At 48.5% G+C, this 24020-nt stretch overlaps 1 protein-coding gene across 1 annotated transcript in view; it reads left to right on the forward strand.

The window, feature by feature from the left end:
* The first annotated feature begins 947 nt into the window (after positions 1-947).
* Positions 948-24020, forward strand: part of LOC144158531 (nose resistant to fluoxetine protein 6-like) — a 64407-nt gene continuing 41334 nt past the window's right edge. Inside the window, exons 1-5 of the mRNA XM_077689494.1 lie at positions 948-1290; positions 11627-11838; positions 13810-13921; positions 21692-21776; positions 22347-22438. Of these exons, the coding sequence (XP_077545620.1) occupies positions 948-1290; positions 11627-11838; positions 13810-13921; positions 21692-21776; positions 22347-22438 (844 nt within the window). The remainder of the gene's footprint in view (positions 1291-11626; positions 11839-13809; positions 13922-21691; positions 21777-22346; positions 22439-24020) is intronic.

Here is a 24020-nt window from a genome sequence, read left to right on the forward strand (position 1 = left end):
ATCGACGTACTGCGGGAGGATATTGGATGCAGAAGAATGAACTGATAAGGCTCATGAAATGGGCCTTCCCGCATTCGATCTGAAGGAGTACTGGTGCGTTGACGCATGAACTGTACAAATACCGGTGCCCCGGCAGCCGCGAGCCTTCTTGCTCGCTCTCGACGTGGCCGATTGTGCCGCTATCGCCTCCCCGATCTCGGAGACTCGACCGACAAATGAAATCCCCTCGCCCCTCAGTGCGCACGGTGCGATGTTTTTGTCCAGTTACTTCAATTGACAGCGCGCCTTCCGTCATCTGGATGCCCCGGTCGCACCCCTTGTTGTAAACGGGGAGGGCAGCGGCATGCGTCACGTCTAGGAATCAATTACACGGAGCTGCACCGCCGCTCTTCGGAGAGGTAATATTTTTAGCCGCGAAGGGGTAAATAAAAAAATACAGCGCACGGATGCGGAGGGGGCAAAATAACAACATGGTGTAACATTGTCCGTCTCATACCGAAGGTTTATAAGGGACTCCGAAAAGAAGGACGTTCATTCCTTCGCTGGCCGGCCTAGGACGCGAACACTTGCAACCACGGAGCTACAAGCGGAGTAACGTGTGTCCTGGGCGTCTTCGAGGCAGACCACCTCGAACGTAGTATTCCGAGCAGATCCCTCCGCTGAGCATAGTGTCCGAGGCTTGTGTGGCCTTTCTGGCCGACTACTTTGTTGCCGTATCAAACGCCAGCTCTCGAAAAACTGTGGCTTCAAGTACTTGGAACAGAAGAGTAACTGCAGAGTGCTTGAAGAGCAAATGTAGCGTGAGCTTCCGGGCTAAGACAGGATAATTCCCTCGAAAATTTAGGTACTCCCCTTTGTTTTTTGAGGCTCCTATTGTCGCGCTGACTTTGTCACGCTGCGTGTCGCATCTCTTTCCCTGAAGAAGGACAACGTATCCAAACTGGGCCATGGCCTGCCAAGGCCGCCCCGTGCGTTTTCTCGGCTTGGCCACCATCTCTCTCCTGCTGTGCGTCGGGGTGATTCCGCCATGCGTCCGAGCCTCGGCGTCCACTACGAGCAGCAACTCCAGCAGCCCGACGGCGGACACGGGCACGGGACCCAGCGGGGAACCTCCGGCGCCGTCGACGATGATGGACTCGGCCCGCCGGATGCTGGGACAGCTGTTTCAGTCGGCCGACAACTCGCCGCTGCTGCGCAAGATGATGCACGCCGAGGTGTCGCCCGGCTGCACCATCGGCCTGCTGCGCTTCACGAGGGCCATTCGGAACCTCGAGCCCTGGGCTGTCAGACGTGAGTACCCAGGGTCCGTCTCTGTGCGCTTTGACAAACGCGCGACAGGGGGGCAGAGACTAATCTATATACGCCGTTTCTGCCCTCTCAAGCATTGCGCACGAATTTTCCGCTCCTTTACCGCGTCTCATTTAAATGTGACGCTGGTTTTTCGGGGCATCGCCGCTCCCTCGTTTTGTGAAATGACCGTGCGGAGGAGAAGAATTAGAGTGAACTAGAATATTCACTCTAAGAAGAATGGAAGAAAGGCCCCCGCCCTCTTCGCCCTCCCCCAAGCGGCAACGGGCGCGCCTGCGTGCGCCTGAAGTACTGCATACCATTCTCACACAGTGCGGAGAGGTTTTCATTTAGTGTGGCCCTCCAGCTTCCCTCCGCCTCTGCTAGTAATCTTTCTCTTCAAATAAGTTAGGAAAGAAGCTAGTGTTCGTGGACAAACTTATTAAGTTGCTAACGCATTTTGCATTTGAGCACCAATAGCTACCACAATGTACTATCGATAATTAAGGGAACATGCAATGGAATCTGGTTTCCACGGTTAACCCTAAAACTGAGTATTTTTATAGTTTTTTTGCTGTGTTTTCTTGGCGCAACAAATATCCCTTTTTTTAGATGTTAACAAATAAAACAGGATTGTGTCATTTTCACCCCCCGCCCCTCACCTTGTACATATTTGGGCCTCACAAATCGCTAGTCAAAGTCAAACCATACGCAAATAGTATTGGACTCTTACGAGCTCAACGAATACCTCGCCTACTATAGGCACGCCCTAGAAGCCAGCTAGGTACTAGCAGATTCCTTGAAGGACTCTGGTTCTATTATAGACCCATCAGGTACTCTGGCGTCCGCCAAAATCGCACACACTCAGTTTGCTTTTGTAATGGCCAGGCATTCTTTGGCAGTGTCACCACACATAAAAAGCGTGGCACTTATTGAGTGGTGCCTTATATCTGCGAAATAAATGCCTAATTGGCCAAGTTAATGCACGCGAGCGCCATGATAGTGCCAATGTAGGTGATTCGATCGATAAGAAAGGGTTCAAAAATGAGAGCGGAAGAGACAATAAACATTTTTTGAGAAAAACCAATAGCCCATGACGCAATGCGCTTCATGGGTGTACATCTGGTCATGCCTTAGCGTGACACCTTACGTCTGCCTAGATGCGCATTATTGACGAAGTCAACACATGTAATGGCTAGATTGGGGAGAATTTACATGACTGGTACCTTCAGAATCAATAAAAAGGTATTTAAAATATTTTTAAAATATTACGTATTTAAAATATTAAATTCAAAAGCAATGCATTTCTGCGTAGTGGCGAACTCGAATTTAAAGGAACTCGGTACATAGCTTTTCATAGAGGTTGGTGGGGTCTTCACACTTTGATACAAGGCTGCTTAAATTGCTCTGCTTCTTCTCAGCAATGCACTTGTGTATAACAGTGAAGCTGACTTTCAAGCTGAGCAATGTGTCGGTTAGAGAGTACGCTTTGTAGACAATTCTAAGAATTCCGGCGCATTTGTTTGCACTTGAGCGCTATCCCACGAGCAGCCTTCGTGAACGGGGATGTCAACTTGTGCATGGCTGCACATTGCCTCGGCCAACGTGGCCGGTGCACGCCACGAGTGTGGTCGATTCGCCGGGGTGGCGTCGAAACAGCACACCCGATTGGCCTGTGAATTCGGTAATTGCCCTTCTTGAATAACTAGATAATTTTACGGCTCACTTGTTCGCACATCCACAGCGCAAAAATTATTTTGAATCCGAGCCAATTGACCGCATCTTGTGCGTTAACGTCACTTCCGTGGGCAGCACCACCCCCAACGAGACTGGCGTGTGTATTACATAATTCAAGAAAAGAGTGCGCACTTGCCCAACCAGCCACTAGAGCTTACTTAAAATGCGGTGTGTCCTAACGGTGGCGAATAATTTACACATATTTCAGCTCACCTCAACCTCATAACAGTTTTTTAGACTTTACCTCAGCCTCTACCTCGCTATCGAGGTTGAAGTCTGTTTAATCACGCTCACCTCGAAAGCACTTGCAGTTATAAATTTCGCCCTGAACATCCAGAGCAATTCTTAATTGCGACAGCATGAGTCGAAATTTTCATATTACCCATCTCAAATTTTCTTCGACTTCAGGCATGTGAGACGGATATTTCACCTAGACTCGGAAGCAAGGAGTATACTGGCAGAATTAGCAGTACTCTAAAGGCATTCGCACAGAAATTCGCTGCAAATGTTTTTCTGTGTGTCTGCGGTTTTACTGCATTGATTTACTGCAAGCGGAAAAAAAGATTTGAGAATTTAAAGGCAGAGCGACGAGTTGTAGGTATACCTGTATAAGAATGCATAACTATACCTACGGCGTTCGAAGACCCCAGATGCGTAGTTTAGTGGGAAGAGTTTCGAATACCCCAGCAATCCTCGGTATTCAATGTCGTGGAATGTATGCAGGCAACCAAGTGTGCGCCGCCATATATGTGGCCAAGCTTCTGTTGCTAGGCGACGTTGCGCGGACGGCCCGCAGATCAGGCACCCATTTTCTCCTCCGTGCAACCGTGTGAGTGCGCCCGTGGCCTCCGCGATTTGCTGCCGGCGGCGCGCCGCCGGTAGCCGATCGCGAAGGCCACGGTGCGCCGTCACTCGTTACGTTGGGCTCCGCGGGATGGCGGCACTCATCCGTGCTAAGCACGACTGTGAAACACATGACTGTGTTTCACGTTACGAACTCTTCGCCGAACACAAAGTATTCCGTCGAGTTCACTGTGAGTGCGATTAATAACATCTCTGTTGGCGCCACATTTTAGAATCGGATCGGAACGGAGCAGGTTACGCACGCCAGTGTCTTTTCTTTCTTCGGCGTGCGGCCGCAGTGGCCCAGGCTGCGCCGTGTCCGTGGCGATGCCGTGGCGCATCGGCCATGTCTGTGGCCGTTTCCAGTGTTGCCAAGCGCAGAAATTGACCGCTAAACTTTTCAACGAATACCGTCTATATATCACATACCGTCTATATATCACACATAGTCAGACATTATTAGCCCGCTCGTTTAAAGTATTTATTTCCTTTAGCCATTTCCCAATGCACAGGCGACAGGATGGAAAGTGCCCAATCGTAGAATCAAGCACTTTAACCTCACGCTGTGCCAACACCAATATTGGATCTTCAAACTCATTCGAACTGGACCTCGTCGGATGAGTTTGAAGTCCAAACGTCGGACGTCACCCGCCCAGCAGGTCACATTTCCTGACTTCATTTTTAGAGCGAAAGCTCTACCGCGCTACATCTTTCAAGGTCATTCGTCGTGGCGCAATGACCTTCAGCTGCCAGAGCGCAAGCTTCGTCTCTCATCATTTCGCTGGCTCGGAGCTTGGCGGTGAGATGTTTGAGTGGCGCCCTCTGGCTCTGACGTCGGCTTAGGGACTCGCGCCGCTGTCGTCTTCTACGCTCCGCTTGTGAGGGGCAGCAGTGCCTACGCTAGAAATCACCCGCTTTGATGGTTTAGCGCATTAAAAAGCCTTTTTTTTGGTAATTCGGTTATTTGTGCCAGCTTCTGACACATCTGAATAATTTCAAGCTGTATCCCCCACAAGTTGGCAACACGCGAGAAGAGAGAAAACAAAGAGCATCGGTCAGACAATTGTGTGTAACTCGTCCTTTCTCGCTTATTCATGAGGATCAGCGCTGAGAGCTCCTCGATAACTATTCAAAATGCGTAGTCTTCCCTACAGTATTTTGAGATGCTTTTATGAAGACTCAAGAGTCGAATGCTACGTACCAAGCAGCGGGCCCCTACAAGCGCATCGCACTGCAGGAAAGAAAGCGGCTGTCTTCTCTTTCTTGCACTGCACCCTGGACGACATCCAGGCTCTCGCGGACACGCGTAAGCTCCGTCACTCCCCTCTCTTCCATCTCTTCGTCCCCTTAAGCAATTTTTACAAAGAATGTTTGTGCTACGCCGCCACGATCGCGCCCCAGACGACGTTGTTCAGAGTACTCGAAGGCGGCTTTCGTGATCCGAACTTATATTACAACCATCGTTATCGTAACGAACTGACTCTCAACCCCAACAATTATGACCTCATTACGGTGTTGAAGGTTTTATACACTCGCTAACGAACGTAATAAATACTATACGTGCATATTTTACAAGAATCGAAACCGACGTGTATTTCTAAGCAGTTCTTAATTGTTTTCCAACCCTTCCAAGAGTAAAGAACAAATCCTGGTCTACTTGGAATGATGTTCTATGAATTGAAGAAAATTACTTTTACTCTCTTGTCCTGGACTGAAGACCCGTCCCACTAATCAGCTCGACTTTACTATTAAATATAGTTTTCTGCTCTTTCTCCTCCTCCTCCTCCTCCTCCTCTTGAGTGCAGTTTTCCTATAACGCATATCTGACTACTGGGGCGATATGGCTGCGAGAAATGAAACCGAAATATCACCCCAGGTCTGGACAAACATAGTGTTACTGTATCTTTACCGTAGACGTGACTCGCTTTGCTCAATAAACCTCCATACTGGTTAGAAGTATAAAACGAGCACGCGCCTATGCACACAGTAGGTTATGTGGAACTAAACCTACGTTTTTTGCGCGCCATAGTGCATGTCGGCATATTTTCATGCCATGAAACGGAAAGTGATGTGATACGATACCTTTCAGCGTTCGGAAAGGTTGCGAAAATTCTTTTACCGTACAAATAATAACCGGAAATCGTAATGCCTTCTGCCCAAACCGACAGCCCCGAAGGGCTGGAATTTGTTTTGGTCTGGTATTTTCGCTGTTGGTGGTTACTAGCAGCTGGCTGTTACCTTTGTTCGAAAGATTTCACGCGAAATCTGGTACGGAGAAGCATCAGACGTGAACCGAGCACAAAGAAACAGCTGGGAGAGTGAGCCCGACTGAAGCAGACGACAAATGCGCGAACCCCTAAGCTGACGTCACGGAGGCGCGCTTCGCAGCGCCGCCCGTGGTCGCGCTCACCGCCTATAGGTGACTAGGCGAGGGAGAAACAGCTGTTTCGCCTGCGTCTTATGGCTGCCTCTCCTGCGTGCGTGCTGTTCAGCGCAAGCGAACTGCATGACTAGGCAAGGGTTTAACGACTGATACATGAAAACGCTGCCCTGGCTGAGTTTACAGGATCTAAGACTAAAGAACACATGGGTGCACGCACACGGATGCCGTGCTTTTGCGGCTTCTTTTCGCGTGCTTGGTTCCTCAGTCTTTCCATCGATGGCGCACCGGCTATGCTGCCTCTGAGTTCCCTTCAGCGCAAGCGAAAAGATGAACCCAATCATCCATTTCCCGAAACACTGTGCGGAAGTCCTTGCTTTTGATCGTAATAATTAGGTTTAGAAGCGTTAAACCTGGGCCATTTTTTTTCATTGGGCCGCTTGATTGAGCACATCCGGGAAACAACACAAAAACATATAAACCGATAGCGCATGGTTGGTGTGCGGTTCAATTAGAAAATGCATTATTGCAGACCAAAACAAAATACGGTACAATGAAGCAAAATATAAAATGATACCACACTACCACCATAAATGATACCACATAGAAAAGTATAAATTGCGACTAGCCAAATGAAACAGTTTTATGTCGATTTAAAACGTCTGAAGAGATTATATTGCGATTGTCAGTAGATTCCGTAATTGCTCACTGGAGAAGTCCATCAGCCTTTCATCAGACACTTTTTCATAATCGTGTAGGTTTTAACTTTCCAATTGTAGCTGGTCTGGTGTTGCGAACGTGTAATCAAAGAAAAGTGGTTGGGGAGAGTCAGAAATCATCATGCTCTTCACTGAAAGGGCAATTTTGAAATCCAGGATAAGTGTGGTAAAAGTACGCTAAGTTAATGCAGTAATACCTTGATTTGGTGATCAAATAGAGTATATATTATTTTTTACGCTTGTTTTCGAAATCGCCGCAGCGGGGTTAAATAGGTTGCATATGTGACCCCTTCGCTGCCCCCCCCCCCCCCATTTTACTGCAGTAACCTGTATTACCGGGTGCTAAGGACAACTACAGACAGCGCAGTATATTAAACTGAAAGTGTTTGAGGGCCTTTATGAAAATTATTTCCAAGTATTAAATAGAAAGCACACCTTAAATACTCCCTTGTGTGTGGCTAAAAGAAATTCGGCATAATTTATGTATTTTTACCTTGAGTGAAAAACTATCTCGTTATTTATAAGTAATAATTGTCAATGCGGGAGACAAAATTTAATAGCCACTTTGAAAGGTATGATAAATCAGCCATGTTATTACTTAGAACTCCACCGACTGCGAGCAACATGGTGTCGTCTGCGTACTTTAGAACTTGTAAAAAAGAAACGGACTTCATTTGTTTAAATAGAAAATAAAACTGCCTAAATGAAGAGCATTGAGGCGCTCCGCATGGGATTCCATTGTACATGTAATGACAGTTATCGATTACTACTTCTTTAGAGGTAATAAACTGCTGCGAAAGAACTAATTTGGGTCGTTAACGTTGCAGTACGTTTCCAACTTCTTCAGTAGCAGTAAATGACAAGCTGTGTTATTCTTTCCTAATTTCTTACAAATTATTTCGCCATTTGGTTTCATGAAGGGCACAGTTATCAATGCGGGATAAGATTATAATTGCTGCGTATGTTGAAGTATGTGTAACAATGCTGTTTAGCACAAATTATGTGGTTGCAATTAAGGAATTGATTTATCCGTAGTGGGAATCATTTTCACGAAAGAGTAGTTATTACGCATAATGGCTGGTAACTGCAAGTATCATTTGGATTCCTTGATTTAAACATTGGTACAACCTTCAGTAGTTACAGTAGTTTTGAACGCACCTCATATAATGAAGCTGAGCTCCCTTTGAGACGGAAGTCGAGAATACGAGAATACGTTCCTTTGCGTTTTCCCGCCACTGGGGTTTATTGGCTAACATTTTGGGCTGCAAGTCGAAGCGCCGTTCGCCCGCTTCCACTGTGCACGTGACCCTCTGGACTGTCCCAGATACTCTAGGAGAATTGCAGGATACGCCGCAGCTCACCGCCCAGACGGTGAATCAATATTCCAGGAACTGTGGGCTGTCGGGCTCGCCACGAAATTCCAAGCTACTTGGGGTGAGGAGGCGCCGAACCAAGGACATCGACAGCATCCAAGTAACTCTTGAAGGACATGACACCAAGCCAAGTAAGACTATCAAGGTTCTTCGCCTTCTCGCCCAGGCGGATGGCGAGAACGACGAAAGTGTACGACAACTCAGAAAGACCACTGAGCAAGTCAGGCATTTGATAAGCAGGGTTACGAACCGACATAGACGCGGGAAAGAGGGTGACACGGACAGACTAGTTCAAGCCTACGTCCTGTCACGCTTAACGTACTCTGTTCCATACGTCACCATCAGCAGAACAGAACAGGGCAAGCTTAGTGTGCTCATTCGGAAGTCGCTAAAACAAGCACTCAGATTGCCTGTGAGCACATCGACAGACAAATTGCTCCGTAGGGGGCTACACAACACCGTGGCTGAACTAATTGTGGGCCAGTTGTTTGTCAAATCAAAGGGCACGGCTCGGCAGCGCACGAACAGGTCGTAAAGTGCTAACCAAACTCAATGGGATTTCGCAAGACCAGTCCCAGTCATAGGCCGTCCCAGAATCTTAGCGTTGATCCATTAAAGTGCACCCAATCCCTTAAAATATGCACCCGAACTACCATCAGTGCCGCACTAAACAAGATTTCTTCCCGAACTGCTACCGCGGCGTACACCGGCGCAGCGCACTACAACGTCCAAAGGGCCACGGTGGCCGCGGTGACGCACGGGCGGGAACACCTGACCAGTGTCTACTCCCCGAGTGACGGCTAAAGAAACGGAAGAACTTCCCATCGCTCTGACGCAAAGAAAAACTATCACCATATTCGCGGATTCCCAAGAGGCATGCCGCAGCTTCACATCGGGCTGGGCGGCACGCATCCTAAAAAAGAAGACATCGGCCAGGAAGGTCTCAATGGTGTGGACCCCGGCCCACTCCTCCATGAAAGGCAACAAACATGCCCATCTCACTACCCGAGATCTCGCCCAGCCGGCCGCGGAAGAGATGCCGGAACCCCCACCGCTCACAACCGTCCAAGAAACTGCACAACACTACTGGCTCGATAGAGCAACACTCACCTCACCCCATCCAGCACTTACGGAGACTCAAGGAACCACACTAAGACTAATGGAGGCTAACACCTTTACCCATCCAATCATCAGAGTGCACCTGTGATTCCCAAAACAATTCGACGCCCAGTGTGAATTCTGCAACCAGCCAAGCACTCTCAAGCACATTATAGGAAAGTCAGACGATAACCCAGCCCTCCACCCCCTTCCCCATCCCCTGATCAGTTGAAGATACTGCTGTGCAGCTCCCTACCTCAAGATCAACTGCTGGTCGAGTGGGCTACTCGATCCGTGGCGGCACATGGTTACCTGAAATGAGGAACCACCCCGCACCTATAGCTGAATAACAAAGTATCTCTCTCTCTCTCTCTCTCTCTCTCTCTCTCTCTCTCTCTCTCTCTCTCTCTCTCTCTCTCTCTCTCTCTCTCTCTCTCTCTCTCTCTCTCTCTCTCTCTCGCTCTCTCTCTCTCTATCTATCTATCTATCTATCTATCTATCTATCTATCTATCTATCTATCTATCTATCTATCTATCTATCTATCTATCTATCTATCTATCTCTCTCTCTCTCTCTCTCTCTCTCTCTCTCTCTCTCTCTCTCTATCTATCTATCTATCTATCTATCTCTCTCTCTCTCTATCTATCTATCTATCTCTCTCTCTCTCTCTCTCTCTCTCTCTCTCTCTCTCTCTCTCTCTCTCTCTCTCTCTCTCTCACACAACAGAGTTCTTGTGACTCCAATCCGGCGCGCCGTAGTGGAGGGCTCCGAATTAATTTTGACCACAAAGATCCCCAGGTGGTCAAAATTAATCAGGAGCCCTCCACTACGGCGTGCCTAATCGCCTGCGTTGCGTCGGCGCGTGAAACCCCACAATCAATCAATCAATCAGTCAACGGTTCTTGTGACTCCCGCCGCCGCGCCTGCACGCGTCGCAGAACCTGCAGCCAGTGCGGAAGGGTTCAGTAGAAGGAAGGAATGAGAATGCTAGCGAAGAAATTCCAATACTGGCAGACAACAAAAGGAGCGACAGGCAGCCAATGGCGTAACTATAGAGCTTGCAAACGCGGCCACTGAGACGGTTAGAGCGCTGTGCACGGCTGTTTGAAACGATGCACGGGCGGTAAACGCCATGTTGCAGACTTCTCAAACTGGAGCAAGGTGTGCGCGTCGGGCCCAGCCCCTAGTTCTCGATAAATATAGACGAGATGCTTACACATTCGTAGAGATCCACCAATGAATCTTAAATTATTTTCTCTTCTTTCAATTCCAGCCTTCGTACGACTGTTCCGCCGTGCTCACTTGCATAGGTATATCGAGTGTGGCGAGGGCCACTCTTTCAGGATGTGCTAGCCACCCGAGTACCGCTCACCTGATATGCCAAATTGGGTTCTCTAACTTTGTTGCTGACGGTAGTGGCGTCATGGGCACCCGCACGACCTCTCGGGGCTCGTGCGTGCAGCTAGATACTTAGATGATACGTTCTGTCCCGCTGGATACACCAACATTTGGTTGTTCGTCTGGTGCTGCTTTTCTACGGGGCGACTTTGCGATGCCTTGAATGGGACCTGGGTATAAGTCCCCGGGCATATCCCTTAACGACAGCAAAATGCAATGCTATGTCGTATCAGCAGGTCAAGATACCATCATGGCCTAAAAATTATTCTTAGATTATGATTAGGCTCGAATTTGATGGAGCAGAGTGCGTTTTTTTTTCTCTCGTTTTCCCGCGGGTGTATGATCCTGAGGACAAACATTTACGTAACACTCTTGTACGAAGTGTGCAATGAGATTAGTATTCCGAGAATGCATTTCTCTACCTAGACAGAAGCTCCTCATTTGAAGCTGCAGCCCAAAAGAAGGCGGCACGTGCGATTGTCTGCTGTGAAAGAACGCACCACAAGTGGGCAGCGTGTCCCTTTCTAAATCTTACTTCCCTCTCCCTACCTCAAAGGAAATCCACATATGACCGACTTCAACAGTTATAACCGAGTGGTTGAAGTTTTCCTTACATACTGGAAACGTTGATCAAAACTAACGAAACGCTGCCGCAAAACGCCCAGATGCTGTGAAGTTGCAGTCAAGCCAATTTATGATTTGAGGAAAAGTGCTTTGAGAACGTCAAGCACATATCTGTATCCCAATGTGGGGTACAGTTTTCAATCACTGCACGCTCCCCGTCCTCGCAGTGATCGACGCGAGCGGCAAGTACCCGACGGGGCTCTTCCAGGGGAGCTGGGCAGACCTGGGAGCTTTCGACGAGTGCGTGGAGACGGTGGCCCTGGACCAGAACGGAGGAGAGAAGGCGCGCGGGCAGTACTGCAACATCTACATGAAGGTGGCCAATGACACCTCCTTCTTGGACGAGATGCTGCCCGCCTTCCTCATGGCCCACGAGCGGGTGAGAGCCGCTGGCCGCGCCCTCGCTTGAGTGCATCGGCTCCAGGGCTTTCCCTCGCGGGGACCGATTTCAGTTGGGCAAGATAATGCTTACGTTACTCCAACTTATTCGACAAAAGCAAATGGCGAGTTTCCGCAGCAAACGCCCGTACGTTCGCCATAATGTACCTTGTATGAATTACGAGCCACCGTTCATTAAACTAATGATTATTTACATAAAGTGTTGAGTGAGTCAACTGACTTTTCTGTTGAGGTAGGAATAACGATCCCATGATCAAAGTTCCGATACTGGCAGGCAGGACGGTGTACCAGCTGCGCCGTAGCAGTTATTAAACCCAACCTTGTTGCTTTCAAGTATTTTGGTCATTTTGACAGAAGGACGGGGTAAGGAAGGGCTCTGGGTGGCCGAATGCACCGATACAGCGCGCATTAACGTACTTTGTGCTGCGGTGATGATGACGACGACCTTACGGCACAGGAAGTAACAGCGAACGAGAGAACTCAGGCACGCCACGGGCTGAATACTGAACGCTGTTGAAATAACACGCTTTGAATACCAGCACCACTATATATCAAACAGCGAAATAAACAAAGGGGGATACATAAAGCCAGTTAACACCATGTCATGCCAGAAAAACTAACAAAACAAACCACTAAAGTGCGACATATTTCTACTGTATACAACTGCAAATAAATGCGGTTAGATAATCCACTTTACTCGAAATACCCCGGATGTCAGGCTCAAACTTTTAACTGTAAATTTCAGCTGTCCTTTCATAGCTCCGAAGCGACACATTGAAATGCAGCGCATTTGAGCCGCAATCAGTAAGTCCGTAATATGACCTCCCTTCATGAGAAGTTAACTTTTTAAACGCTCCGGGACGCAACTTTCAATGTCATGTTAGTAGGCCTCATTTGGCCGAATTCTACATGACGTCGGGCGTTTATCTATGAGCAGTCTTGTTTCGATGCTATCTCCTCAGTGGGCACACACCAGAGAAAATTTTATCCCGTCACATCCCAATGTACAGTCGTTACTGCAGTGAAAGAAATCCCGAAAACACAAAGGAAGAAAATGTTTCCCAGCTGACTAATGTCGTGGAGGCCTATTTTCGCCGCCAAGTGCGCACGCTTACGCGATAACACCGGCAATGTGCATGCCACTTTTCTGAATAAACATTCTCGGGCGTTGCACAAAACATTTATTTAATTGCAATGTTTTAAAATCACCGGGTTCCGTCACGCCCTCGTTACCTTCGTTTTCACGACTAAGGTATTTAGCCTACAAAAGCAGCCAATTCGCTTTATAATACAATATCTCAAGCATGCCATCAAGGCCCTGGTGCTTTACTGACCGCCATGCGCGAATCAGCTTCAGTCAGCGTTGTTCACTAGCAGAATATAAGCTACGCTTTCGTAAGGCACATGCAAAGGTGAGTCTGCACACAAGGTGGTGCAGTGATTTTACTCGTCAAAATGCTTCTCAAGTATCTGACCCACCAGACTCCAGACGATATACTAAACTAACACGTATTTTTTTTTAGAGTGGGTTTTACGTCGACTCTTTTATTTTATTTTTTTAACCATAGTATACTAACGAATTCCGCCATCACGTTCGGGGAGTGGATGTGAGTTCTTTTGCGACATCGTCGTATGCCTTAATAAATTTTCATCCCATACGTGTGTTCGGTGCAACCGGAATTTGGTAAAAATCCTGCAGTAATTTATTAAAGTCACTCACACGACTGAATCGGCTTCTGTGCAAGAATACTTGGCTTCTGGCAATATTTTTTTCATCTGACGTCCGTACTTGTTCCTGCCAACTTGTTAGTTTTCTGGCGGCGCTTTTTTCCACCGGGAATTCTGTTTCTCAGCATGTTTTTCTTGGCATGATGATCGGATCAAGGGAAAGAGTAATAAAAGAAAGATGCAAGCTTCAATGCCCCGCATCTTTATCTTTTCCCTCTCCCAGTTTCCCGAGTTGCTGGCGGCGCAACAAGACAGGCGAGTGCCGGGCATGCGCTTGGGAATCTGCACCATCGCCGACTGCACCCTGGACGACATCCAGGCTCTCGCGGACACGCGTAAGCTCCGTCACTCCCCTCTCTTCCATCTCTTCGTCCCCTTAAGCAATTTTTACAAAGCCATACTACAGTGAACTAGAATAGCCATACGCTCCGCTCTATACCCCCCCCCCCCCCCCCCCCCTCTGCCTGTGGTCCTTCAGTGCTGATAGAGAAATAACGAAATAGTTCATCGCCAGTTTTACACGCCTGTACCAGCGAAAACATAATGACGTTCAGGGCGAACGACATTACCTGGTAATGTCGTTAGTTTTGTGCTACAGGGGAATACTGAATGACATTCTACGGGAACGGCATTCGGTGACCGAATCGATTCGGTGGACACATTCCGAGCATTATCTTCCGAACCAAAAGAGGCCGCAGTGGCCCGTCGCTTAACAAGTAAGTGTAATAATAAACTGATGAACGTACGCGTAAATCTATATATGTCCATTCGTCTTGTTTTTACAGTGAAGCTGTTTATGGCTAGGATCCAGTAGATTATCGTTGGCAGCATAGTGATGTAGACAAGAATCGCACGCGGGCTTAGCGCCACCTTGCGGCGCCCACTCAACTCCCCGGAATCGTAAACCAGTGCGTCACACCTTCGGCGTCTGGAAAAAATTCATAAAAAAGAAATAGAGGTCCAGGGGCACTGATACTTTGGTATGTGACGGCGTGTAATGCCCTGAAGAAGTTTCTTCCCAGCAGAGCATTTGCGCTTAGAGGTGCAGCCGACTTTAAAAATATAGGTGTAAGCTTGGTCTTTGTAAGCTGGCTTTCCCACATTACCTGTTGCGCAGCGAGGCATCGCCATCTACGGACGGAGTATGACTAGAGAAAACAGCTCCTAATTCCCGTGTTAGCGTCTCGAAAAAATTGCATAACAATAAGCCGCAAAGACGCCTATACCATTACGCTGAGTTTCACTTACTTTTCATAATTAGTTAGCTCACGCTGAAGTTGTAAACGTTACAGAATTACTGTGTGCCATCTAAAGAGGAACGGTTGTTACAGAAAACGGCGGTAACGGTTCTTTTACTGGAAGCATTCGGAAACAAATTACATGACAACGAGCCGCTAAAACGACTCTATAATATTACGCCCCACAGCTTCGTTGTTCATTTTTCTTCAAAGAGTGAAAAGGAGCACCTTCGCAATGCTCCGTCAGGTAGCCTGCCACACAGATACGGATTTGTTGCTTGGACGTCTCCGCTTATCCAGTACTGTAGTTTGGCGGTGGCTTTGTCCTCGTTGCCGAGCAAACGATGGGAGACCCGAAGACAAAAAGAAAATGGAGGAGGAGTGGGGAGAAAGTGCGGCGAGGAGGGGGTATGCCGAATCGGTGCGATAGGCTCCTGGGCGGCGGCGCATGGTGAAAGTGTGAGGGGGAGGCAGCGAGACATCCTGGGTGGTGGCGACGGGCTGCGAGATGACGCCGGAGCAGCGCGTGCCGTCGCGCGCTCGATAATGACGCATTCACTTCCTGAGACGCAGTTCTCGCCTACGGCGCAGGCTTACCATCGCTTATCCAGGCTTACCATCGCTGACATTTACGCGGGAGGTACAAACACGATTTACAACAACATGCTCGACAGCGGTGACGTGTTGCGGGATAACGGCAGAGTAGCGCGCGCCGCCGTGCGTTCGCTCACCACGCGATCGCTTCCTGAGACGCAGCAGCTACTGGCGGTGAGCGCGACCACGGGCGGCGCTGGGAAGCGCGCCTCCGTGACTTCTGCTTAGGGATTCTCACATTTGTCGTCTGCTTCACTCGGGCTCGCTATCCCTGCTGTCTCTTTACGTTGGGTTGACATTTGATGCTTGCCCGCACCACATTTTGCGTGTGCGTAACTTTTATCATAATATTAGACTTCAAATAGCATACAATAGCTGAAAGCATGAGTTAAAGTATAGTTTTGGATACCGCTACGGTAGGAAGGTTGCCGGCTTCGCCCCTTTCCTTGCGTAAGCGGTCCTGTGCGGAGCGCGAAGAGTCAGAGCTAAGCGTCAGCTACTGTATTAAGCAAACGTTCGAAAAAAGGGAACAGCCAGCTTCTAGTAAGCAACAACAGCGAAAAAACACGACCAAAACCAATTACAGGCCCTCGGCGCTGTCGGCTTTGTCGGAAGGCATTACGATTCCCGGTAATCATATGTAAAGCAAAACAGTTTTGGAACTTTTCCAAACGCCCGAAAGTATTGTATCACATCACCTTACGTTGTTAAGGCATGAAAATATGCCGATGTGCACTATCGGCTGCAAAAATTGTAGGTTGAGTTCCAAATAACCCGCTGTGTCTATTATAGGCGAGTATGAAGGTTTATTGATCGAAACGAGTCACATCTACGGCAACGATACAGTAACACTATGTTTGTTCACACCTGGAGCGATATTTCGGTACATTTGTCACAGCCATATATCTCCAATATTCAAATATGTGCTACAGGAAAACTGCCCTCAAGAGGAAGAGGAGAAGAAAACTTTATTCAACAGAAAAATTGAGCTTATTAGTGGGCCGGGTCCTCAGTCCAGGACAAGAGAGTAAAAGTAATTCTCTTCAATTCATAGACCGCCATACCGAGAAGACCTGCAGGATTAGTTCTTTATGCGTGGAAGGATTGGAAAACAACGAAGAGCTGTTTGTAAATATTCAGCGGTTTAGATTTTTGTAATATATGCACATGTACTATTTATCGCGTTCGTTAGCGAGTATATATCAAGCCGAGTATATATCAAACACCGTAATCATGTCGTAACTGGTCAGGTTGAGAGTCAGTTCGTTATGATAACGATGGTTACAATAGAAATTCAGGGCACAAGCCCGCCTTCGAGTACTCTGGACAGCGTTGTCTGGGGCGCGATCGCGGTGACGTAGCACAAACCTTCTCATTGTATTTGCATGTGAATAAACGACGCACGTTACGGAATATGCACTTTCTTGCACGCAGCCATAACGAACGCCAATTTGTGAAGGGAACGTATGCCATACCGCCTGAAGAAAATATCCACACGATCTTTGTGAGCTTCCGAAACATCCTCAAACCTACTAATGAGACGTTTGTGGTGGCGCAGAAAAATTAATGGGTTGGGCACAGAAAAAAAAAAAAAAAAAACGTTCATCAGATACAAGTCAACGACAACAAAAGAAATAGAAGACAGCCGCTTTATTTCCTGCTGTGCGATTTGCGTGTAGGAACCCGCTGCTTGGTACGTAGCATTAGGCTATTGAGTCTTCATAAGAGCATTTCAGAAATACTGTAGGAAAGCGTAGGCATTTTCAATAATTATGTAGGAGCTCTGAGCACTGAACCTCGCGAATAAGCAGAAAGGACAAGTTACACACGATCATCTGCCCGATGCTCTGAAGAAAGTTGTTCTGTCGCCTCGTGTGTTGCAAACTTGTGGGGGATACAGCTTGAAAGGGTTCAGGGGGATACAGCTTGAAATTTCACAAAAATGCGCTGACTACTGCCATCGGGAATCGTTTACAGAGAAAATACGGCATGGTTTCGAACGTTATTGCTTGTGGCGGAAAAGCATTGCTTTATAAGACTTGCAACAGTTGTTCGCTAGTTGGTTAATGGCTTTTTTAAAAAAAACAATACCTGCGTGCCTGAAGGACGAGAGACAGGAGGGCGCAAAAAACTTGCCCTCAATTTCATAACTGAATGCCGCGGTCGAGTTTTACAAACTGCCACCTACGCTTGAAAAATCATGCACTCCTCTGTCTAACGACGATGATGGTTTATGGCAAAGCTTTCTCGTGCGGGCTTCCTTGGTTGCCATCTGGATTTAAACTTCGACTAGTTGAGCTTTGAATTGGACCAGCACGCTGTTGAGCTTTGAATTCGACCAGCACGCCGCGTCTTTGACTTTGACCCTTTCCCATTATCTTTCGCATGAAGCAAGCTTCGCGTTCAGCCATCGTCGTCGTTAGACGGAGGGCTGGATGATTTTGTTGTTTAATTTTGCACGTCCACGCACCCCTCTACAAATCCAAGCTGCTTCCAGCCTGTCGGAAATGCATCTGTGCTGAAGGGTTCGGGCTGATGCACCCCTGTTTGAGACCCTGTTTGAGACGCGACGTATTTGGTTTCTTCACAAGGCCTTACACCATTTTTAGGTACTCAATCAAGAATACTAGGCAATAAAAAACGCGGGCTGAAGTTAACACTGCCACATTTTTTAACTATCGGTGCCAGCCTTTATTCCACGCAGGTGGTAAAATGGGAAAGAGGGGGGGGGGGGGGGGGGGGGGGCGGTTTGTACCTTGGGCTGTTGGGTGGTTGAATAACTTTGGGTCTTTGTAAAATGACCACAACAAACGTGAGGGTTCCGCTTCAGCTCTCAGGCTCTCATGCTGCCACTCACGAAAACTGAAGGCACAAAGCTCACGGTTACAGAAAGAAAGTGTAAACTGCCGCGACGTTTCCACGGCCACATGGTAATCTATCTCGTACGTAAGGGCCTTTCTCCTCAAACCGCACGTATTGAGGTATCCCGTCGTTAAGGCTGGTGTGGAAACCGTAGTCATTGAAACCAGTTAAGATCATTTAAAGCGTCGGAATGAATACTACTAATAATAGTTTCATTCCTATTCGGATAGCGCGAAGCCAGGCGCAGAGCGCTGCAAAAAGCGCTGATGTCAATGTAGCCCATTCCCAAACTTATAAGCGTCCAATGAGTTTACGTAGCCGTTAGTATATTTAAGAAGAAATTAATACTAATAACAGTAGCTCTATTCATCTGAAGATCAGGTGTAGCCAAGCGTGTATCGCTGCAAAAAGCCTCTGATAACATTGTAGCCCATACCCAACTTTAGAAGCGTCCGAAAAGTTTACGTATAGCCGTTACTGCATCTAAGAACCCAACACATCTGTCTAGACTTAGTTTCACCGCACATATCCGCTCACAAAACCACCAAAACATTCAAAGCACCGAAGAAAACACGGCAAAAACAACGGAAGGCGGCGTAGTCCAATGCACTGGCTCATTCCACTGACGAGGGGAGCCCCGAGTGGTGGCGCCACCCGTCCAGCTGCCCGGTCTTCATGCGTCGTCACCGAGAAGACTGCAGTTCGCGCTGAGCACAAATTTAGCATTAGGGAGTATAGTAATTATCAGCCATTTCTTCTAATTTAAAATAGTTGGCTGAGTTTTTTTTTTTTTTTTACAGCACATAAAAACGTCCTTCACGTATAGTCTTTCACGTCTGCTAATCATCAATGCTAGCATTTTCAAATGGCATTTATTTCGCCTTGTAGACACGCACGACGAAACCGCATGTCATTAATAGCTAACGTAATACCAGAGTCCTTCAATGCTTTTCTGGTCACGAAACTTCTCCGTAACGCTATGGGAGAGCTTCATATGGGGACCAACGCTCCCGCGCGGTGGCGCTACGAGTCTGGTGAAGGCGGCTTGGACGGCGGCGGCCGTATTTGCAGCGCGTTGGAGCGCGAGCTTGCTGGTGTTTGTTGTGTGATATAGCTTTATAAGCTCATCACGAAGGGCAAATTATGTGAACTACCATGCCTCTGACGTGCTGTGTACCTGGTTGCCGCTCTGGCTATCGGAATACAACGGAAAAGGCTTCGTTGTTCTGCCTCCCAAGCGACCGCGAACAACGCGACAGGTCGAGCCATTCCACGACGGGAGACGGACGCTTTCAGCTTCGAGTCGAAGGCCGTTCGTGTGTTCGGAAAATATTTCGACCCCATGGACATTATTCGAGCCGATGAGTTCAAAATAAGTGGACAACCTGTGCTTCTGCAGCGCGAGAAGCTCAAGCTCCGCGTCGCCCCGGACATTTGAAAACCTGCCCCCGTATCTTACGAAGCCCAAGCCACGATCGCGCTCACAACGAGAAAATCCGTCTGCTAAACGTCGTCGCGTTTCGTCGCCGCACAAAGATCGGACTGCAGCTACTGTGATTTTGGTTATCCAACCAGATATTTTGAATTCGGAAAGCGTAGCATGGCTATCTTTGCCTGCATACATTTTTTTTTTACTTGCCCGCCGCGCTTGCCCAGGGGCAAAGGCATTGTGCTTATCTGATATGCCCAAAGACGCGGGTTCCCAGCCGCTTTTCTGATGGAGGGGAAAAGAGAAAACGCTTGTGTGTTCGAGATTTCGGCGCAAGTTAAAGATACCTGAGTGGTTAAAATTAATCCGGAGCGCTAAACTACGGCGCGCGCCCTATTGCCTGTGTAGCGTCGGCACGTTAAACATCATAATCAATCAATCAATGTTTTTTAACTTGCCGTTTGGGTGGGAGGGGTGTGACAGGCACTGAGCGGGCGAGTTTTTATCTGTTGACACCCTATGCCGATGAGAACAGCCGAGAAAGTAGCTCAAAACTGTGGCATTTACTCCTACCCTGGCCCCTCCGCGCGCCCATTACTCTGCTTCCATTTCGTGAGGGTTTTTTTCTCTGCTGTCCACGCTAACTTTCCGAATTTCGTTTATTATTTTGCATTATTAGCGCGCTATAAAATAGCGCAAACACAGCGCTAACCCAACGTGCTGTACGTTTGCACACCTATTTGCTCAGCGCAGCATGTCGCGCCCAGGGCTGAATACATATTCAAGTCTGGCGCTAGTTGACTCAAATCATGCAGGCGGCTGCAAAGGCTAGTCAAAAATTGAAAACGCCAGATGTACGCCTTTTTGAAGCGAGAACGTAGCGGTGCTTGCCGGAACGAACGAACACTGCAACATATGCGCCTCAGTAACACCCGTGGTCTTTCCTCAGTTTCACAACTGAGCTACGGGACAACAAATGACTCAAAAACAACAACTGACTGACTCAAAAACTGACTCAAAAACTTCGCTAGCATTTTTACTGGTGGAAATGAAGAGCAGATGAAAGTAGGCGCGTGCCGACGGAGAAACAGCCGGCCAGCAAGCGTCGTCGACCTCCGGCGAAGCCTTCACGTTAACAGGGGCGATCCTAGCGGCAGCTTTTGTCCCTGAATGAAACTTCGGCCGGAGTTTCGTGACCAGAAAAGCATTGAAGGACTCTGGTAATACGTTTCTAATGTAATTAGACTTCCCGTGTGACAGTAGTATAATTATTTATTTTTCACAAACATAGTCTATATGTATGAGCGCAGGAATCCAAGGCATACCAAAAATCCGTGGTCACCTATAGCGCTGTGAGTTGTGAATGCGTAATAATTATTATCCAGTTGAACGCTCTCGGGTTGACGTGGCGCCGAACAGATATGCCGGTACCGTGAGCGCTGCAACGCAGCAGAAGCGGCCGCAACGCCTGCAGTGAATGCGGTGATGCGCCATGTGGAGCATCTTAGATCACTAATAACTGCTACGCCCCTGGGTGAGCTCATTGGTAGCCAGTCCTCTCCCGCTGCGCTGATAGCAGATTGGCTATCGCAAAAATAGCGCAGAAACTGTACTTGAACACAAGACAAAGAAAGGCTCTCCGCACAACTCCAGCTCGCTTCCCTTTGTTTTCGGAACCTAGAGTGGAAGGGTCACGCTACAGCAGCACTTCCTGGGAAGTGAAGATCAGGCACCGCCTAAGTTTCATCCCCTTTTTCTCTTTGCCCTCCCCCCCCTCCCCCCCCCCCCCTCCACTTCTGAGCCTCATACCCCAATACCCTTCCAATATACTCCGGGAGTATATGCGTCTATTCGCGTTTAAAGATCAGGTAAGAGAAATGAATCGAAGATTTTACACGCGCTCTCTCATTTCTTAATAATCTCTCGTCCATGTGTTAGTAACCAAAATGCCATTGCGCTTCCTTTTCTTTCCACTCTTGCAGTCACCCAGGGAGTCGCCAAGGTTGTCGTGAAAGACTGCACCACAAATGAGCCCAAAGAAATCACCAAGGCCCAGCTGGCCATCATGTGAGCCCCAGATTCGCCTATTTGTGACCCTTTTTCCTCGCGGTCAGCTAAACTTGCCCTTTCCTTTACTGTATACTCAAAGACTACACGTCTCTCGTTTTCAAGCGCTGTAAATAGTATGCGCGGAAGTTGTGTCCGGGCGAAATACCACTCACGCGTGGCTTTACTCGGATCCTTTCGCTCGCACCTATCAATATTAACCTTCGGCCCTGCGCCGAAAAACCCATGACACCATCAATCACTGGCGGCTTTGTGTATAGCGATCCAGCAGCGACGACAGCCGGCTGTCATGAAGTCGGTGATGTAATTCTGAGTAGTGTCCGTTTCAGGACGTGACGTAGTTGCACTTGCTTGCTGGACCTTTAAGCTGTACCACTGCACAGAAACCCACGACCCGGCTTGCGTGTCTTGCAGCACACGCGTGTCGATTGCTCTGGTCACTTTGAAGCGCACATGAAATGGACAGAACTGAGAATTCCGCCCTAGATGTTCCAGATCTCCCATTGGCGTACGAGCTCCCACGCCGCAATGGCGGGAGCGCAGTGTTGAGCCTCTGTTCCCCGTCTCCAGCACCGCACTGGTCCTGGTGGTGGTGATGATGATCGCCAGCAGCGCCATCGACGTCTGGGGCTACCGGAGGGGAGAGAAGCCGCCGCGAGAGAGTGAGTCCCGCTTTCATGGCCAAAGACATGTGCGGAGAGAGTGGTTCGTTTTTAAAGGATTGATTGATTGTGTGGTTTAGCGCGCCGACGCAACGCAGGCGATGAGGCGCGCCGTAGTGGAGGGCTCCGGATTAATTTTGACCACCTGGTGATCTTTACCGTGCGCCGAAATCTCGTACACACGGGCGTTTTTGCTTTTCGCCTCCATCAGAAAAGCGGCCGCCGCGGCCGGGAATCGAGCCCGCGACCTCGTGCTCAGCAGCGCAACGCCTTAGCCACTGTGCCACCGCGGCGGGTCGTTTTTAAAAGGAATGGGTAAAAGAAATGTACGGGGACATTTTGAACTAATTTGGGAGTTCACCAACATACAACCGCGCCTGGGTGTGGGAATATAGGGGGAGAATAGGAGAGCGTAGGGAAAAGTAAATATTAGAAAGAGTAGGAAAGAGTAGAGGAGAGTAGTTCCACTGTGGTCGATCCCGTCGCACACAACACATCTCGAACACTGCTGGCTGGCCTCATGCTGCGTCCTGGAGACGAGGAGCCGCGACACGAATGGTGAAGCGTAGAGGCGAGCTTGCTGTGACCAGGAGCGAAGTCCGCGTGGGTTCCAACCACTTCCGAGTTCGCTGGATTGCACTGCGGCCGACAGACGGATAGTGGAGAGCGGAGTTTGCAATCGACGGGAAACGCAGGGGCATATTCAAATCGAGGGCCCGCGTGGACAGCGGGCCCATATGCTACAGCAACGCGTTTCCGCGCGCGTTTTGTTTTTCTTCCTTTCTCAAACGGTCCGGTAGCCTTTATACGTGCTCCGGACGGACCGCTTTCTTGTAGTGTCACTAAATAAGCTACGCTTAAGAGTACCACCACTTCGTGCACCCGGAAGCGTCTGGGGGCCATTTTGTTTCTTGCTTGGAGTGTTGCCATCTCTCCCAACGAAACCGCCGCCGGTTGTGACGGGAAGAGTGTGACCGGCCGCTCTAGCGTCCGCGCAGCATACAGAGAGAGAGAGAGAGAGAGAGAGAGAGAGAGTGGGGGGGGGCACCCAGAAACAAAATGGCTGCGCCTATATATAAACGGCATATGCCTATATGCCGACCGACCAATGAAAATCCTGGCGGCACATAACAATGAGAGGAAAGAGTGCCGATACTCTAAAAGCCTTTATTTTGTGACGCTAGTTTCTAGAGAGAGAATACGCGTGCGCGAACGCGTCGCTCTTTGCCCATGTGCTTTTGCTGGCGGCGGGCGCTGCACAGCGGGCCGCAGTGTTCTTCGCTGTCCGCGACACCTCCGCAGTCAAGACAGAGAAACAACCGAGCTCCATTATGAATCGAGTCAGCCAATAACGTAGCCTCACGTCGGTACGCAGCGATTTTAAAAACGACATTTTTTCTTGGGCTACTTAAACCGAGAATTTTTGGTCTGTCTGTAAGTCTGTCTGATTGTAACTCGATTCAGCCACCCGGCTAAAGTAAAATGCTTACTGCGCAATAGTCATATACTCACAGCCAACTGTAAACGTCTAAGCCCGGTTTATACATTCATACTTGTCAACTTTGTTGAACAAGAACAAGAC

The sequence above is a fragment of the Haemaphysalis longicornis genome, unplaced genomic scaffold (genome assembly GCF_048455015.1).
Source record: "Haemaphysalis longicornis isolate Haplotype H1 unplaced genomic scaffold, Haemaphysalis longicornis Haplotype H1 scaffold_1, whole genome shotgun sequence".
Lineage (NCBI taxonomy): Eukaryota > Metazoa > Arthropoda > Arachnida > Ixodida > Ixodidae > Haemaphysalis > Haemaphysalis longicornis.